General features: G+C 38.1%; 1 protein-coding gene across 5 annotated transcripts in view; it reads right to left on the bottom strand.

Annotated features, from left to right (window-relative positions):
- The window catches only part of PDE4B (phosphodiesterase 4B), a 585950-nt gene that overhangs the window by 26765 nt on the left and 539119 nt on the right, over positions 1-20066 (bottom strand). For 3 of the 5 annotated variants that reach the window (XM_050760551.1, XM_050760641.1, XM_050760693.1), the window contains one exon: positions 14859-14971. In XM_050760551.1, coding sequence (XP_050616508.1) covers positions 14859-14971 — 113 coding nt within the window. Of the gene's footprint in view, positions 1-14858; positions 14972-15219; positions 16038-16638; positions 17058-20066 lie in introns of those variants that run through there. The other 2 variants (XM_050760721.1, XM_050760783.1) reach the window with 2 other exon arrangements.

Genomic DNA, 20066 nt, shown 5'->3' with positions numbered 1-20066 from the left:
CCATTTTCAGTCTATACTACCTCTTAGGTTGTTTTAAGTCCTGCCTTATTAAAGTTTCTAATAGTTTTTGCAGCTACAAAAATTTACCATAGTTTGTTTTTGAGATTATTACTCTACCCCTTAAAAACACCATGTAGAACACGTTGTGTTTATTATTAATTGTATTGATTTCAGCTAGTGACTTTCATACAGCCCTTGAGGTAAAAGACAATGGAATGCTTCAATACCTGCCTTGGGAATTGCCACTTCTGGACTAGTGATTTCTCAGGGCTGGGACAGCCTACTAATCTGGCAATTTTCAAGATCAACTCTAGGGCCCATCAAAAAAATAAATGAAAACTTTGGGCTACATAGATGTATCCTTTTCTTCCCTGAAAGCATATATGTTATCATCTGTTTTGATATTTCAGTAATCCCTAAGCTAGAGTATGTACCAGCAAATTGAGGAAAATCTGTAACAGATTGGAGGTTTGCACATATAAACTATTAACTAAAACTATAAAAGATGAAAATAGTTGCATAACATAGTTATAAAACAGACATAAATTTCATAGACTTAGCGATATCTTATGTAATTTTATCCTATTAAAAAGGTAGTTAGGCTTGTTATGTATTTTTAGCTATTATTAGCTATTAGCTATCACTTTTATTTTATGATAGCTATTAGCTATCATAATTTAGAAGAGATGGAGAGATGCTTTGAATAAGACACCTCAAGATGTATAGGTTTGCTGGGTTCATGGAAGGTTAATAGAGGCAGCTTCTACTGCAAACATGAAGTAGAGGGGGTGCTGGTTGCAGGTTTGCCTTACCAGTGAGCTGCAGCTAATCCAACATCATAATAGCATTGATACAAGAGCATCTGAGGATTCAACTGAATCTGGAAATAAAATATGTACTGTAACTTAGTCTGAGAAACATGGCAAGTCATGAGTCTCTTAGAGACTAGAATTTTCTATCTTTGAAATGGGAAGATTAGGAATAATATATGTAAAGTGGCTGCCAAGGTGTCTGAGACCTAGTGTGTGCTCTTTCTTCCACAGGATTTGTACTTGAAGCTAGGTTTTATCTGTAAATTTCAAAATAATCTGAGCTCATGGTACCTTTCTCACTTTGGATTTGCTTTTGGGTGGAAGTTTCAGTTGGTTCTTTGATACCTAAATACCTTATTTTCATTGTTGACAGCAGTGTATATAATTAACTACAGAATTCCTATAGCATGCTGCTGCAGGTGTGATGCAGTACTATGTCACATAGATTATGTGACACATGAGTTACTCATAGAAGTTCAGACTCTCTGGTTGACATTCAGATTATTCACCAGTCTAAGGAGCGTAAACCAGAATTGCCAGAAAGATAGATGAAGCAAGTCAAATGAAAAACACCATAACTCAAAATGGCCTTACGTTTAAGTCATACCATAAAAAAGTGTCTATTTGGAGAAATTCAACTGTTGGTAACTCTCCATTCGTGCTTCTTTGGTTTAGCCAATTTTCTCAAATTAAGACACTTTACAATTTTTTATCTATTGATTAAAAGCTATGACTGACCACAGACTACCTGACATAAGGATAACTGTACCAAGTATGCATTTTGCTCAGATTTTCACAGTTGAGATCAATGTGGTAACACATATAAATTAATTGAATATGTGGCTGAGGTAAGAGGAGTGTCACCAATATGCCAGGAATGAAAACCAAATGATGGCAGATAATTAGGCTGCTATTCTCCAACAGATATGGAGAATGGCTGAGTTAATAGACATGTGTGCTCATAAATAGGCTCCCCAGAGAGTGGAATAGCCATTGCCAGTCTCCAAAGAGCTTAGATTCTTGCCCACAGGATGCAGACTTTTTGAGAGAATAGTAAGCCAAATACTGCAAAACTGAACCAAAAACCAACCAAACAAACAAAAACTCCAACCAAAACCATGCTTCACATTTCTGCTCACAGGAAGAAAGCATTTGTCCCTGACAACTTTGTTCTTTGTTATCTGACTTTGGATGAAGGAGAAGGGTAGGAATAAGCTTTCCCTTTTTTTAGGGTACTTTGGGGAGTCATTGGGAACCAGATGAGGGTTTCTTATGCAACCTAACAATTAGAAAGCTGGAATTAGGCATGGCAGGCCCCTGCAAGTAGCCATTGCAGCACAGCAGGAAACAGGATTCCAGGGTTCTAATGGATTTACCACTAACAAATACTTGGTCATGGACAAATTAAATTAAGTTTCTGAACTTCATGCAATTGATAAAAAAAATTTATTCTAATGCCTACCATGTGCCTATAGCTAGTCTAACTGCTGGGGCTTCACTAGTGAACATGGTAGACACAATCCATGTCTTCAGTAACTTTACAGTCTAATGAAAGATATAAGTAAGAACCAAGTTCCATGATCAAAACCAAAAACTATATATTGTGATAGTAAATTGTAAAACCAACAGGCTGCTGAGTTAGGGTACTAAAAGAAGGTCTTTCTAAAGAGACGATATCTAAACTGAGGTCTGAAAAACAAGACCTGGTTGACTTCTAGCTTTAAAATTCTATGATGATATGTTTTGTTAACAAGTTATGCAAGAATATAATAAATTGTGGATTTCCCTTTAACTTTTATTTTTAAATTATTCAACTTTTGAGCAAACAGAACAAGATTGACTCTACGTCTTGCCATTTAGTAGGTAAAGGACTTGGACAAATTGGTTATCTTTCCCAAATCTCAGTTTCATATCTGAAAATGGGGATACAATAAGACCTTCCTCAGGGTGAGTGTCATATGAGAACACAGGTAAGAGCACCGTGTATGCAGGAATGGATACTTCAAATATGTTTTATTACCATCCTACACTGGAACTAACAATACAAAAATAAGACACAGCTATAACTCAAAGATAATAATGCTATTTAATGCTCTATCCTGGTACCACAAGAAGCTTTGAGAGCAAATAAACTTTAAGTGAAGAAATGGGCCTTAGAAATCTCTGCATTGTCTCATAACTAATGTTCCCTTGGGCAGATGCAGAGTTTTCTGGGAAATGAAGTCCTGGATTATGTGGTTAGATTTGAGAAGCAGTGACTGGAAATTTCTGAATTTTTCCTAATCTCTATTCCTCCTTTCTTAACTTTCCAAAAAGGAGCTCATATTTTGCTCATTTTAACCCAATGTATTTAACTTCTTTAAAACAAAGAGAATCTACTCTTACCAAGGAGTTCATACTTTTGTTCATTTTTGACAAAGTTCTTCTATTTTGGCACTGTATTAAGGGCCCTAAACAGTCTTTCTTGAAAAGCAATATGTGACCTTTCTTAGTTTGCAAATTTTACTATGGCAGACAGCATTAGGCAATGACTTTATCTTAATACTTTAAATATGTAAAAGAAAAAATATAAATACAAAAGAATTTTAAATTAATTCCAATAAATTGAAGCAAACTCTCTGAAATTAAATGATACTGATTTTTAAATATTAAAAAAATACTAGCAAATCTTGATAAAATATTCTCAAGGATGCTCCCATGCAATGCAAGAAAGATGCAAATAAACTTTGCACAACCAGTTCCTGAGTGTTAAAATACAGCAGGAAAAGATTCAGTGGTAGCTCTCCCTGACAAGAACACAAATAATATACTGAGCCTGGCCAAGAAAAACATACCCATTGCATTAGTAAACATATATGTATCTAAATCATCTGACTCACTTATAGAATGGAATCAGTAACAGCAATCACAATGGACAAGGGCTACAGGCATTGGGGGGCACTGTTTCCTTTCAGCTTGCTAAATGGGTAGCATCTGGTAGGTTAAATTAATTCTTGTGGATTATGAGTGAGGGATCCAGAGTGGGAGTTGGAGTCCATTTCATTAGTGATCCATTAGAAGGTCCCTAGCTTCTCACCATCACACAAAAGTATACTGGAAATGCACATTGAACTGGATAGTGTAAAAATGTTTCATAACTTTAAATTTTTTGAAAATACTGAAAGAAAATCTCCATCTTTATTATTGTTCTGTGCCCACCAGTGAGGTCATTACCCTGCCAGCATTGTTGAAAAGCAGGATAATCCATTAAAAGTCCCCATGTCAACAAATGTCTTAAATGACCAAGAAAACTGCAGAGAGCTTTTTAAAATAAACCAAATATCAACTACCACCAACTGACAAAAACTTTCTTTGCTTTTCACTTCCATCTTTACAATTAAACAGAAAGAGATCTATGCCTCCTTGGCATGTATTAGCCTGAATCCTGCAAGGAAACTGGAGTCTAAAACATTCAACACTTGCAATCTGAGCAGACATAAATAAAATCCCAGATAACTAAAATGTTAGGTATGGTATTAATTGATAAGATAGGTAAGAGGATGGTCTATGAAAATGTTATGGAAGTTAGAATAGCTAAGGCAGGGTTTCAAAAAAAGCCCCACAGTTTGGTGTCCTAGAGGCAGAATCATAGCACAAGGTCTGATCTGATGACATGTTTGAGCCAAGGGGAAGTTCTCTAGGCAATGAAATATAAAGATGGAGGGTAAATCCCTCTGTTTCTTTATTCTCAAGTGATGATAATATTCTGAAGCCATATTTTCCATAGATTTTCTGACATTGAGGGTAGAGAGGAAGTTGGAAGTCCACTGTTTTCATCAAGAGGAGCTACTAAAAATTTTAGTCTCTCTTTAAAAAAAAAAATCTGTGCCTTTCCTTTTTACACACAAATGATTCTCCTAGCCCTTAAATGGATCTTCCCTCAGTAAAATCTCCACCATTTTACCCTTTTTTTTTTTTTTTTTTTTTTTTTCCGACAGGGTTTCACTCCCATCACCCAGGCTGGAGTGCAGAAGTGCAGTGGTGCGATCTTGGTGCACTACAACCTCTGCCTCCAGCCTCAGCCACCCCAGTAGCTGGAACTACAAGCACGCGCCACTGAGCCCAGTTAATTTTTTGTATTTTTAGTAGAGACAGGGTTTCTCTGTGTTGGCCAGGCTGGTCTTGAACTCCTGGCCTCAAGTGATTCACCCTCTTACGCCTCCCAAAGTGCTGGGATTACAGGCATGAACCACTGGTCCGGACTCATTTTAGCTTTTTTTTTTTTTTTTTCTTTGCGATGGAGTTTCGCTCTTGTTGCCCAGGCTGGAGTGCAGTGGATGTGATCTGGGCTCCCTGCCCTCCACCTCCCAGTCTCAAGTGATTCTCCTGCCTCAGCCTCTCAAGTAGCTGGGATTACAGCATGTGCCACCATGCCCAGCTAATTTTTTTTTTTTAATTAGAGACAGGATTTCATCATGTTGACCAGGCTGGTCTCAAACTCCTGACGTCAAGTGATTCGCCCACCTTGGCTTCCCAAAGTGCTGGGATTACAGGCATGAGCCACTGCGCTGGGCCTCATTTTAGTTTTTTAATTCACATTTTCTATATCTTATTCCAATAACTAAAACACTAAGCTTTCTTATTCACTTAAGAATTAGAAATTTTCTTTTCATTTCTTACATTATATACTAAGGAATTTTCTTTCACTTTGTTCTACTTCGTAACATAGATAATGATTAGAAATTATGGAGGAAAAAAGAGCTAACTTTAGACTGTCAAGGATCTTCTAGGAATAATTTCCCTTAATCAATATTTTCCCAAGATGCTCAATTCTCCGAGTAATTTTCACTTGATTTTCCCCACATTTAAATAATTACATTAATAGTTTATTATTTATCCAAATTTTATGGCAAAATATTTGCAGTATCAGCTTAACTCAGGGGTCTACACATACTAAGACTCATTTTAAGTTAGCTAAATACATAAAAATGTGTCTCTATATGCTGTGAATCAGACTTACTTGCTTTAAACTATTTACAAGGCATTAATTACATTTATATTATGTATTATTTCTCAATAGGTAGCTACCAACACCATTGTACCTAACTCCACTAGGATCTTGGTAATATGACTCAAGAATCAAGAAATTATATTTGGGTTGTGAGAGCTTTACATAATTTGGTTCACTGTGCGGAAACATTCTAGGGTGTAGGGAGAGGGTCAAACTGGAATCACCATCTCAAGTTCAACTTTCCATGCCAAGGGCTCGGCAAAGTGGCAGAGAGAACCCAAGGCTTACCAATCCAAGCGGTAAAACTTTCCAATTTATCATCTTCAGTTTCAGAGAGAGGAAAGAAAGAAATAGAAAGAAGTTAAGGGCAGTTACACTAACCACAGGGTATTTTTACTACCTAAACTTTGGCATTGGAATTAGTGAGAAAGCAAACAACAATCAAAAGCCTCAAAAGTTTAAGGCTTTTTAAAAATTCTGAAATTAAAACCAGGGGTATTTAAAGTAACTCACTTCAACTAGTTCTTGCTATGTTTTGATCAGTTAATTTTCAGGCATACTAAATTAGTTCTTTACTTGAAATTATTAAGACACTTATGTGTACCTTTTACACAAGATGTGTAAATGAAGAATGAGAAGTCTAAAAGTCAATGTAAACAAAAGACAGAATGTCCCATGTCTTTCTCAAACATATCCAGCCTTTTGCTGAAGATGAACAGTAAGCCAGATTTATGATCAGACCTATATTTTAATACCTTAATCCCACCAATTCACCTTAAGACTTTGGAGAAGCCATGCCATAATAAAATTACTTTTCATTTAGAATGTGCCTTATATTTTACAAAATTATTTGGAGTACATTAGGTACTTTAATCCTCACTTGTTATTAGTGGCAAAAGCTACCTCATTTTCTCATCTATAAAATGACTTCAAATAGAAATAGATAATAATACTTAAGGCTCTCTTCTAGGCTTAAAGTTCTAGGACTTTGTCTAATGTAATCACGTAAAACTATAACTAGAAAGAAAATGTTTAGATCTTTCTTGGTTTGATTTATCAAATTTCATTATCAATAGTGACCAAAGACATTAGATAGTTGACAAATTAATACTTCACTGTGCCCTGTCTGATTGGCTTTAGCATAGCCTATATAATTGAGTTGGAAATATATTTTTATTTAATGATAATTTTTTTTTTTACTATTTTCTTTCTAAAACAACTACTTAAAATCTATCTTTTTAGATATCAAATGCCAATACCTCTCGTCCCAAATCTAAAATTTAAAAATTGGCTTAGTCATTTTTACTTCCTGGTATCTGTATTCAAATTTCATTTTTATAATTGCTTAAAGTTAAAACATTATGCACTACGCTGTTAGCAAAAAGTGAGGGGATGGCGGCCATGTAAAGTGTTTAATAATTAATTTAAAAATTATAATTATTTTGAGTAGCTAAAAAAATTAGAAGATGAAAGTGACTGAGCCATGAAGATACATTTTATTTTAATACATTTGCTAAACTTCAATCTTTGGGGGCTCTAGATTTCAAAAGTGATATATTTTAAAATTGCAAGTAATTAGCAGAAGGAAAAAAGTGACCGATGAACAGAATGGCATGATTTATAGCTTTAAAATCTACTCCATAAGAAGAAAAAATTATCAGGCACTTCCCAAAACAGAAACAAAAGAAACAGGAATTTTACTGTCTTCTTCATTTCTAAATAACTTAACAGTCCTTTCTTTGTGGAAGCACTTGGCTACTTTAAAGTCAATCAAACAAAGGAAGTTACAGTGAAATATCCAAGAGACTAAACAGTTTGGCACCACTTGAGGGAAACATCACGTACAAGTGCGCAAGACAGAGAGGGGCTGGTAGGTCCCTGAAAAATGCTAGAGGGAAAGGATGCTCAGGAAAGCACATTGACAACTGGCACCGTGCCTTCAAGAGCGTGAAACCTATTGACTGCAGCACAAATTTGCCCTGGCATCTTCTTGTTTAGTAAGTCCTGGTTTCCAGATATCTATCTCTACTTGTTGAGCACACTTTTACTCAGAAGAAAAATGTTTTGGAAGAAAATGCAAATGCAAGCTCCACCCTTGGTTTTTCTTTCATAGATAACAATGGCATAGAACCTACGAGCCTTTTAGACTGGGACATATTTAAAAAAAAAAAAAAAAAAAAAAAGTTTTAAAAAGATGAGAAAGAATTATTTTTTAAAAATAGAGACCAAACATTTATTCTGCTAATGTGTTGAATTCTATTTTTCAAGACTAGTGTTCTACATTTACATTTGACAATCTAAACATAGCTATTATTTTTTTTTGAGACTATTATGCTCTCTCGTCAGCTAGCCAGAGGTAAAGCAATCAAAGGCAATGTCCTCTTACTTCATTTCTGCTTGCTTTTTGGAGACTTGCTCACTTGGGGACTTTCAAGTGAGTTAGGCAGAATGATTGGGTCAAATGGATTGCCATTGAGTAAGGGAAATGGTTCTGTTAAAACCAATGAAGAACTATTTAAATAAAACAAAACAGATTACAAATCAAACTTATTACAAAGCACCAAATAACCTTCAAACTCTGTGATTTGCTAAGTTTTGAGAAGACTAGAACTTGGAATACTGAATTGCACTAATACTAATACTCACTAGTACAACTCCATTTTGTCATAGAAAGAGTAACTGAAACATTGACAAAGAATAAATAGCTTAACCTTCTCTTTCATCTTTATTTGAAGACAAAGCCCAAGAAAAACAGTGGACATGTTACCTCCAAAAATTTCTCTTACATATTACTGAAGCATTAATTCTATTTTATGGTCATGTTCCATGCCTTGGAAAGGTTGTGGCATAAAATGAAATTGCCCCAATTATTTGAATGATAATATAAATTAAAAAAGTAAGAATAGCTTATCTCTATTTCCCTTTTTATTTTGAGAAGCAGGGAAAAAGGGAATTTGGGGGTAGTCTATAGTCCTTTGAACGAAACTTTATTATCTTATCTTAGGCCATGTTGGAGAATTTTAAGAAACAGATCTTCAAGTTAGCAAATTGATCTGAAATAGGAAATGGATTAGTTTAATACCATTATTTGCATTTTTATGAGCACTTTATAACCATTTTCTATAATTGTGATTGCTCTTTACCCTTATCTATGTTAGGAGACACTGCTTCCCAGGCAAGAAGACTGAGCCTAGGGCAATTAATGGCTATCCTAGAGGTTGTGAGTATGGTAGCTACAGAATATAAATTTGAACCAGGCCTCCCTAATGCTTGCCACAGTTGAAAGAACAAGATCACCCACCAACCAATCCAAAATCCCCTTAGAAGAATTACTAAATAACTCTAAACTTTTTTCTATCTTTATATGCCTCATTGGGATCATTGATAGTAAGTCAGATGAACTGGGTATGATTCCTGGCTCTATGATTTACCTTAGGCAAGTTATTTCAACTTTCTATGCCTCACTTTACTCGTCTGTGAAGCAGGAATAATAACAGTACCTATTTCAAAGGGTTACTGTGAATATTGATTATAGAATGAGGTAAAGAGCTTAGCACAATGACTGCATACATCTGTAAAGGTAGTTCTGTTGTTTACTAATATTATTCAATCAATAAACTGAAGAGCTGAGTCTTTTCCAACTATTTTGTTTTACAGAAGAGAAAATGGAAAGATTCTAAATAGTTTTATTGTCTATAATACTATACCTAAGGGAAGGCAGAGCTAGAACTCAAACTCATGGCTTATTTCCAAGCTCTCTTCACTTTATTTTGCTCCCTCCATAATTTAGTCTATATAAATCTGAGCAGTAAAGAGAGAAAATTTGAACCAAAAAAAAATGTATGAGTGCCCACCTGGCTACCAGAATTCTATTCTGCCCTCTAATCCAGGCTCACCTCTAACACACGTGGGGCTACAAACCGTAAGTCTAAATATACAAAGATATACATTGAGCTATCTCCTTTACTTGTACTTTGACAGATATTCCTCCATAATAGCCTGGAAGGTCAGGTTGAATTTCAAATTCTTGAACTCCTTGGATATGGGTTGGCCCTCTTCTTTCCCCATGCCCTTCCATCTCCAGGGACCTGTGAGCAGCTGGTGTGAGCCCTGGACCACCACCTGGTTGCCTAAGTTCCTTCTACACAAGTGTCTTCACACCTGTCATTGCTGCCTCTTGGTTAAACTCCTTAGGTCTAAGGGTGTGTATGCCTGCAGCACATTCCAGGAAGAGGCTTGTATGGCTGGGAAGTGGGTTCAAAGCCATCTGGACAGAGAATGTGGGGGTCCAGCAGATGCAAAATGTAGTTTAGAGAGGGGAGCAAAGCTGCTCCCTTGGCCCGGCCAACTCCTCACTTCCTGGGATGGAGGGCAGCAGAAGGAAGGCCAGGCTAAGGCCCTCTGATTACAGCACAGAGCCCAGGAAAAGGATCCATCTTATGCTAGGGTGGCACTGCTGCAATCATATCATTACATTTTAGGCAAAAGTGGCATGAATATTCCTTTCAAGGACTGAACACCTGTCTACCTTCTCTCTTATGGAGCTCTAACATGAATCCACTGGCCAGTAAGATCTATTTCCTATCAGTTCTGCGGGAGCTGGCATTTTCCATAGTTATTGATTATTCAGTTAAATACAAAATGGTTTACCCCTCATTAGGGCAATCAGCCTGTCATGATCACCATCCAGTGTCATGCAGCCTAATTCCCAGCTGGCTTGGGGCCTGGTAGAATTGTGTGACTTTATCCCGCACACCCAAGAGCACTGGCAATTAGTTGCCTTCGTGCTCCCTGTTTAGTACTCTAGTATGGCTGCACCCGAAGAACTGGAAAAATAAGCCTGCATAGCCAGGAGGACTCACTTCCCCATGATGGTTATCTGTAGCCGACTTCACAATGCCTTAAGAGAAAAAGGACCATCTATCTCCCATTTCTATCTTAGCAAACATTTACTCAAGTGCTAGGTCCTAACACTTCATTCTAAACAAAAAAAAGTACTAATACACAGGGCCACTCTTTTCAACAACAGAATATCCATTTTCACCCAGCAGCACCCAACCTTTGTACTACATATAAAACAGTCCCAGAGCAAAACCAATGGAGAACGAAAAGGACAGTGGAGGGCGTTTGTGGGGGAAGTGAAGACAGTGACTAGTTGCTTGAACATAGCTCCTTTCTGAATACCACAGCATGTTCATCCTTTGAAAAACATTTAGCATTCTGGGTAAGAATGACCCTTTTGACGTTTTTCACCTGAAAATTCTAGGTGAGAAACTAGGTTTCTCAGTACAATGAGGGAAGGAACACCTCCCCATTCCCCGTCAGTCACAATTAGCCTCCCTGGGATTGTTCTGGGTTGCTCCTTCCTCAGCCACTGTTGTTGCAACCCTGTACTTTTCTGACTGCGTCTGTCAGGAAGGAGACAGGAAATTCTAGTCACCCTCACAGCAGCTGCGCCATTCCTCCTATCCTCCTCTAATGACGTCGGTTGGCTTTGGTGACACGAGGTCAGGAACTGAGCCACAGTGAAGGTCAGGAAGATAGGTCACTGTTTATGCCGTTGCTGGGCTGGGGACCCTGCTGAGGCTATTTGCTTTCTTCCTTTCTATACTGTTTCTCTTTCCGTTCCTCTTTTTATAATGGAGAGCCAAAGCATCCTGTTTTCAAAACATCTGACTGTTTTGCCACTGAGGAACTCATGCTCTGATGCATTTTGCTGAAGTGTAAGACAATTCTTCTAATTCAGGAGGTGATGAAAATTGAAACACAAAATTAATGAACAATTCTAAGAAGGCAATCTATCGTTAAGCAAAACAGCTAGCTCTAACATGTCTAATCGAATTTGGGCAGCTGGCAGGAGGTTCACTAGCCATCCTTTTCATGTTAAATAACAATACCATTGCCTTGTAAAACTTCTGCTGAACTTATTCCATCTTCTAGTAATTCTTGGAGGAAAATAATTTACAAGACTAAAGTACCTGGCAGCATCGTTCTCTAAAATTCTGGAATTCCATTTGGACCATGGCCAGCATTAAGGGATCAGAGAAATTTGGGCCAAAGAGAGGACGATGTTTCTCATCTAACTCTCTGGGCTATGAAATACATTTGAGAAAGTCTTTTAGGAGATTTGAGTCACTCAGTTTTCTTCAGAATTTAAAGGATTAAGGAAAACAAACAAACTGAAAAAGCACAACCCTACCTAGATGAAGTAAAGATGAAAGATGCTTGGTCTTCCTCCACCAAACACAGTTAACTCTCTACCAGTGGCATGTAGACTGCACTTATGTAATTCCCAAATACCCCTCAGCATTACACGATTTCACCTATCACCATTCTTAAGATCAGATATTGCAAACAAAACTTAATGGGCACTTAGCTGAAACAGAACTAGGAACACAGAGTTTTTGCAAAAATGTAGTGGATACTGCTGATAGGTACACGCCCTCTATAACATGTCTTCACATCACTTCCAGATCTTAAACTCAGAGACTTTTACCCTGGCTCCTTAGTTGATAAGGGTAAGCAAAATATGGCCAAATAAGACTACATAGTAATGGGAGTGATGATCAGGATAAAGTTTTAAAATGTCAACTTCAACTTGGATGGAAATCTCAGATAATTTCAACAACATTGAAAAGTGAATATGCAATATAATTTTTTTTTTTTTTTTTTTTTTTTTTTGCCACGGATAATTCAGTTCCCAAAGAACGGGTGCAGATCAATTTCTTTCTGGTGGTCACAAAAATGTTTGCATTGCATTATCTCGAACTCCTGAGCTCAAGCAATCCCAAAGTGCTGCCTCAATCTCCCAAAGTGCTGTGGTTACAGGTGTGAGCCACCACACCCTGGCCTCATTGCCTTATATCATACGTGTCATGGTGCATGTTATGCTTAAGTTCAACCTGAGACAATTATCTGAATAATCAATAATCTTTTAAAAGGTAGTAAAAAGAGATATTTTAAAAATTTATTCTTACCTGTCAGTTGGGCATCATTCATGCACTAAATAATTGCTTTGCCTGACAATCTTTCCACTGTAGATCTAGAAAATGACTGAGGCTGCATGCTTTCTACTTAAGCTAACTGTGTCAGCATTGAAGGTTAGCCCTTTTGTTAGGGTTAGCTCTATTCAACTTTCATTGCTTCCTGCACACAACACCATAAAGGAGGAGCGGAAGCCTGAGGGTTTGGAATCCTCACCCGTATCTACAGAGTGCCTGGTCTCAGAGCCTTACTAACTACTATGCTGAATAAGATTGTTTTTAATAAATTTGCAAGACAGACAATGTCTATTTCCAGCACTCTAGGCATGAATGGGATTAGAATACTACAGCATATTGACACTCAAAATGAAAATTAATGGCAACTTGTAGTCTCTCAGGGGGTACTCTTTTTCTCTTCTTGGAGTTAATTGTCTGCTTTATCTTGGTGACTCTAGTTAGCATATTTTAGTGACTACTGAAGTTTGCCATATTCTCTATGGTGAAAGCTATTGAAAAACTACCCCATAAATGTTGGATCTACATCTTGCATAGCCATCAATTATCACAAAATACAGGGAACAGAGTGTCTGCTAACGCTCCAAAGTAGGCTCAAGCCTTGTGGAAGTCCTTCTACATGGAGTCCCAGTGTGATTTGGAGAAGTCACACAGCAAAGCCCTCCTCACAGGGAAGCAGTTGGTTGAGCTTTACCCCAGCCTGGAAAATCCCTGAGTTTAACCTTCAATTGAGACCTTCAGAGAAAAGTCAATAAATAGTTAATCCTCAAATGTGTTCTTTTCTTTTTTTTCCCTTCCAACTTAAACTCTAAACTAAAATTTTAGAAAGGGACTTATTTTCACCCTTTCATTAACCAATAAACAAAGAGTTCCAAGTAGGAAGAGTTCCCCCTCCCCTCCTTGAGGATCTCCTGAGGACACACTGCTTCCTCTGCGCAGATCCTCTGAGCGGCAGCCAGCAAGCCTTGATCCAAAGGTGGTACTTTTACCCCAGGAAAACTGGAGAAGGGACACACACTCACTGGTGCACCTCAGGGCTGGAAAGGGCATGCTGGCAGGTGTGGAACAAAATCTCTTCTCAGCCCCAGAAACATAGACAACAAGACGATACCTCAGGCTAGAATGATTGGGACTCTGAAATGTGCACTTATAAAGGTATGGTGTAAGGCTTTTTAACAAAGTGTATGTGTGTGTGTGTGCCTGTGTACACACACATATATAACTTTGTATAACTTTATAACAATATGTATTTAATATAATATTCTCCAAGGTAAAAATACAAACAAAAAGCAACAACTATCACTACATAAATTAGCACTCTAAGTCCAGGTGTTAATTAAACAAATGATACAATGATAGATAATTAAGGCCCTTCAACATTAAGCTTTGTCTAGGGATTGTAAATAAAACCATTTTGAGGGCAGTATGCATGAAGCAATTTCAAATGATTTCACTATGAAAATCAGCAAACTTAAACAAAAGAAAACTTCTGGTTTTGGAGACAAAGCACATTGTTTCTTTTTTATCTTAGATCATGAAAGCATCACAAAAGAAATCTTAGAAAATCCCAGGATGTCCTTCTTCTTAGAGGGAATTTATCCAACTTGAATGCAGAACATTCTTTCCAATTGATATATGAAGGTTAAACTACTTTCTTGTCTAAAAATAAATATGTGACACCTGATTGCAATGCAGCAAGATTCACTCAGATTTTAGTTTCCTGATAATTGTAAAAAAAATTTAAAGCACTTTCCATTTTATATTGATTTGGAAGCTTTACAGACAGACACCTCTCACCTTAAACCTATTCCAAATTGCATCGGTAAGAGAGAAATTTGGCTTCTGGAAATTGAAGTGTACTGAGGATTTTAAACTTTTGCTGTAGCATCAAGACACAAGTAGAGTGTGACACTTTGGAACAGAATCTTCTAGACAAAGCAAGAAACACATTCTTAGGGTTGGTAGCGTTCCCTGGTACACTCTGCAGCAGACAGAGGTGAGGGGAGCTGGAGCTCCCTGCATGATCACACTTTAATGAATAAAAAGGTCATCTCTTACCTTGTTAGAAGCCATCTCACTGACAGAGCGGTAGGTCTGTATGGTCTCTAGCTGGTCTAAACACCAGTCTAATTCCTCCAGCGTTTCCATTGCTAATTTTTGATAAGATTCTTCTGCAAACAAACACACAGGCATGTAGTTAGGCTGAAGCGGCTGCAGGCTGTCCATAGCACAGTCACCGCTGCCACCGCTGATTCCGGCGCTACTGAAGGTGCCCCCGTGCTCCTTCATTATTTGCACGCTGGCTCCTTCCTTCCAGCTCTCTCCACCAGGAGAACAAATCACAGTGGTGCTCTGCCTGGGATGGCTGGTGCCAAGTTTCTCCCCAACCCCCCGCCTGGATGAGGTGTCGGTGATCTACCAAGAAACTTCCTCTGAGGAAGAAGGCGGAGGGAACGGGAACGGTCTCTTATAAGCTCATCTGCATAAATGTGTCCTAAAACTAAAGGCAGAAGCAGCAAAGAGTTTTCTCAGGCTCTCTTTGCCTTAGTCATCCCAGGGTTCTTTAGGGTATGTGATGTCATTTCTGAGTGTTTTGCCATCTCAAGGAGAAATGAGGAAAGCTTTTTCTCATTTTGCTTTTCTTCTAAATGAAACAGTCAAAATTTGGGCGAAAACTGGTTGACGATTACGTTCAAATTCTAGGCAGTCATTCATGCTGGGGAATGTGTTCATGTTGGAAGAACTTCTAATTCAGCGAACACTGACTCGCACAAGTAAGAGGCATGGGCTATTCCTTTCTCTCCCTGAAATCTTCCCTTTAATTAGAGGGAAAATGAGGTCTCCCTGATAAGACTCCAGTCTAAAAGAAGCTGTCTGGAGTCTTACGTGAACACGTTTATTGGCCTGGGAGTCCTGCAGCTCTTGTTATACTAAACAAAGCTAAAACTTCCCTTCTGCAAGTGCCAGGATCACAGGGAAATTCTGAACCGGACTTTCAGGTGGAGCCAGATGTGAACACTGCAGATTTTTATTTTGATTAAAGCTGGGGGTTCTGATTTGCTGCCCTAAGACTCTAGACTTTCTGGAAATATTGTTGGAGGTCCATACAAAAAATATTGTTGTGAAGACCACATTTTTTTTTTTTTTTTGCTAATTAAAACTTTTTACATATCCTTAACATGTCATTTTACATCTAAAAGTTTGTGAGTCTAAAAAATACTTCAGGTTATTGGCTTAAGAAATCAGTCTTAATAAACACTGAATTAACTTTATAGATGCTAGATGAATTAATGAAGCTACAGAGAGTTGTAAAAAGCTGTCGGACTCTCCTGCATACAGGACTGTTTTTGAGAGAAACAGCATGAACTCTATCTACCAAGCTTTCTGAAATACAAACACACAATAGGCACTAATAAAATGTAAAATCTCATATAGAGTTCTAATATAACATTCCTGCCATAATTAAAAGACATATATTTATACAGAAATTCTAGCAAGACCACATAGTTTTTAAAAATTATCGTATGAATAATCTTATGTCTGTGGTGCGCAAATACTTGAAGCAGAAAAGAGAATCAACAGAACTGTGATTCCAAGTAACTGGAATCACTTGGCCACAGACGCATATTTCAAAGAATAGTTGCTTTGTTTATCCCAGAAATATTCATACACTTCAGGATAAACAGGGGTTAAATTCAATATCCTGTATGTCATACTTAAAAAGCCACAAAACCACGGGAGGTAACTTCCTCCATTTTTTTTCACACTCTTCAAAAATGTGCAGACAAGAATTGAGGTGTTTTTAATAAAACTCATTTCAAGTCAGACTTACACATACCTTCCTTCCTTTCTTCCTCTTCAATTTTGCAATGCTGCCTCAACACGAAGATTCTCTGACTTACTCTCTAGTGTGTCCAAAACACCCCCTTGCCTCCTCTGTTTGTTTCCAGAAGAGCACTTCTTCCAAGGAAGCTTTTTCTGAAGAGACAGAACCCTCCCTGCCTCTAATAAGGGAAAAAGTCCGATGACTTCCCAGCTGCTGGGGATTTACTACCTTCGTGTCTTCCACATCACAACCTGTGGTTCTCTGTAACTAATATCAGACATTCACCAGGACGGTGGGGAGAAAGCAGCTTGCTCCTAGCCTTTTGAATCTGCTGATATGCAAAATGACTGCAAGATGATACATCACATTTCTCCTTCATGAAGAGGAAAAAAGGGATCTGATTTCTACTCAAGCTTGACCAAGGAAATACATAGAGTAATTATACCCACAGAAGTACTAAAAAAGAAGGACTCTTCAAAGATATACCAGTGAGCTCATTCATTGTCTACTGTATGGAACAAGCATGCATGTACTTCTAGAGTTGGTACAGCGTGAGATGTGGGTGAACAGATAATGGATATGAAGAGTCCTTGCTCCATTGTCTCTCTTCTTCAGATCACCCATCAAAATGTTGAAGCAAAAATTAATACATTTTGAAGCAATGTTAGTTATGCTAGAGTGTCACTTTCCAAACTCTTAATCCACAGTCAAGACTTTGTGTCCACTTTATAGTCTTCCTATCATGGTAACTAAGCCAGGGGCACAGAGGTCAGAGTGTACTAAATAGGGGGATATTAAACACCTGCTACCTATGAATGCAATTAAAGAAAGTGACCAGAGCAGCTCAGGACTGGCCTCCCTGCTATAACTTTGTAGCTTTAGCACCTAGGAGATACTCAGCAAATAATTGGAGGAATGGAAACCAAATTGCCTAAGCAGCCTACAAATACCTGGGCACCTGAAGGCTGAATGGTCCATCTGTAGCACTGTGAAAAAAAAGCACCAGATTTGGAGTAAGAATCATGAATATTGACTTTCTCTTCTATCACTTACTGTGTGGTCCTAGACCTCAATTTCGTACATCTGTAGAAGAAGGATAAAAATATTTATCTCATAAAGTTATAAAGGGATGAAATAAGATAAAGTATGTGAAGTGCCTAGGATGATAGCCAGTTCTTAGTAGGTGATAGATGCATAGGAGAATTATTAATGGCAATCGGAGAAATCCTAAGGCCTGGCATTGAGGAGTAGGAAAGAGTGTGAGGAAGAAAAGAAAGGGAGAGAACTGAATTGCATATTCAATAAGGGATTTTACAGTAAGAATCAGCTGCATAATTTGAAAGGCCCAGTACAAAGTGAAAGTGCAGGGCCCCTTGTTCAAAAAGCAGTAAAATTACTATAAAAGATACTAAAATATAAAGTTTTTTCCTTTCTTCTGCATTCTCTTTCAACTTGTCATGGTGTTTTTTTCTTCATATACTTATTTTAAAATACTTTCAGACTGACAGAAAAAATTGCAAAGATAACACAGGGACTTCCCACATATCCCACATTCTAATTTCCTCATTGTTAATGTCTTATATTATTATGGTACACTTATCACAATGAAAGGTTTGGTGTGTTTAAATATTGCATTATTTCAGGCACTGGGATACCCTGAGGTGAGTGCAGACCCTCACAGCAACATGAAGGCCCTGCCACTTACGACTGAGGGCACACACATAGCTCACCAGCAGCTCACTCCTCCTTCCTGATAGCTACCAGACTGATGAGCTGTGCCCCTACCAGGCACAAGAGCTGGGGAAGTCAAGTTAGGTATTTCTCCCTTCTCATGGTCTCTAAGACCCTACCCACAGCAGACAACCCCTTGGGTCTTAGCATACTGCTAAGGGTACTGCAGCCTCTTAGCAGGGATATGCTGGGTACCTGAAACAGGGGTGGACAAGAGGCTCACTCCCATCAAGACCTGGCCTCTGTCTACCACAGCTATGCCAGCTCAGGTCAGAGATAGCTGCTTCCATGTCCCACCTGAGGCTACAAAGCACACATGGCTCACTCAGACCCTCCCTGTGCCTGTACCCTGACTGGGGATGGAGGACAGCAGTGGTCACAGGTGCAGGTGGGAAAAAGGAAGCTAGACGATTCCTAGGGCACCAGGGAGCAGAGGAGAGGATGGTTAGGATGATCTTGTCCAGGGAGACAGGCAGGTGACAGGAAGTGAGAAAGTGCATGAGCCAAGGCTCCAAGCCACTGGCACATACTCTACTGTTCCATCAGACATCACTTATAAAACACAAGTTCAAATATAATATTATTACAAGTTTTAAGATGGCAAATATGGAACCCTTCTGAGCATAGGGCCCTGTGCAACCCAACAGGTTACATGCCCATGAAACTGGCTCTGTTCCTGTCTTACATAAGATGTCCCTGAGAAGAAACAATGTTTAACACCACAGAAACAAATCTCAGAGGCCGTAAGAGTAGGTCATGGGACCATGGATGGTCACGCGGTTGGACTTCATTTTCAAAAACTTCCAGAGGGAAGAAGTAGGGAGAAACGACCTCCCTTCTCTTCCTCTCTTTTTTCCCTCTTTTATTCCAACAAGAGTGGCAAAGAAAGATTTTCTTCCTTCTATAAGTCTCTGGGTATTGCATTTGACTCTGAGAAACAGGAAGATAAATTGAATAAATAATTATAATATTAACCTGCTAATGATATGTGGCATTCAAATAGCTCTTTTCTCAAAGGAGCTCCCAGCACACTATTTGTTAATCCTTGCAACATCTTCGTGTGATAGATACGGAAGTAGGATGATTATCTTATTTACCTGAAGGCATCAACTAAGAAATCAGAGGTTAAATTATTAGAGCAAATAGTTCCCTCCAGATTCCTAATAAGACTATATCTTGGTCCATGAAATAGAGGATTCAGTTTAGCACTGAAAGATGCACGTATTCCTGAAAATTCTGCATTTAAAGTTGCATCTTACCCTCGGATCTCTTCCATTTACGATTGCATAACTGCTTTCCTAAATGTTGTTATTTCTCAAGTCTCCACTTCCCTTTTCTGATCTACCTAATGCAGGCCTTAGCACAGGGAATTTACTCAGAAGACCTGGTATGGTTCTTGTCCTGCATCTTGCTTCAGAGAGTAACCTCCGGTAAATTACTTATATTCTCGAAGACTAAATTTATTTATCTCTAAAACGAGGATAAGAAAAATATCCTATTCTCATGGGAAAGGTAGAATCAGGGAACAGACACAAAAACGGACTGTAAACCTTTTAGTATTATATACATTTTGCAAATATCTCATTTATTATTACAGATGGGATACAGGCACATTTAGAAAAACAGAAAATTGCAGAGAAGCCAACAATTCAAATGATAAAAATCTCACATTTTTAGCAGTCAGAGATCACCACTGTTGACTTCTTGGT

The sequence above is a fragment of the Macaca thibetana genome, chromosome 1 (assembly GCF_024542745.1).
Source record: "Macaca thibetana thibetana isolate TM-01 chromosome 1, ASM2454274v1, whole genome shotgun sequence".
Lineage (NCBI taxonomy): Eukaryota > Metazoa > Chordata > Mammalia > Primates > Cercopithecidae > Macaca > Macaca thibetana.
Note: the sequence above shows the minus strand (reverse complement) of the source record. Positions and strands in the feature narration are given on the sequence as shown.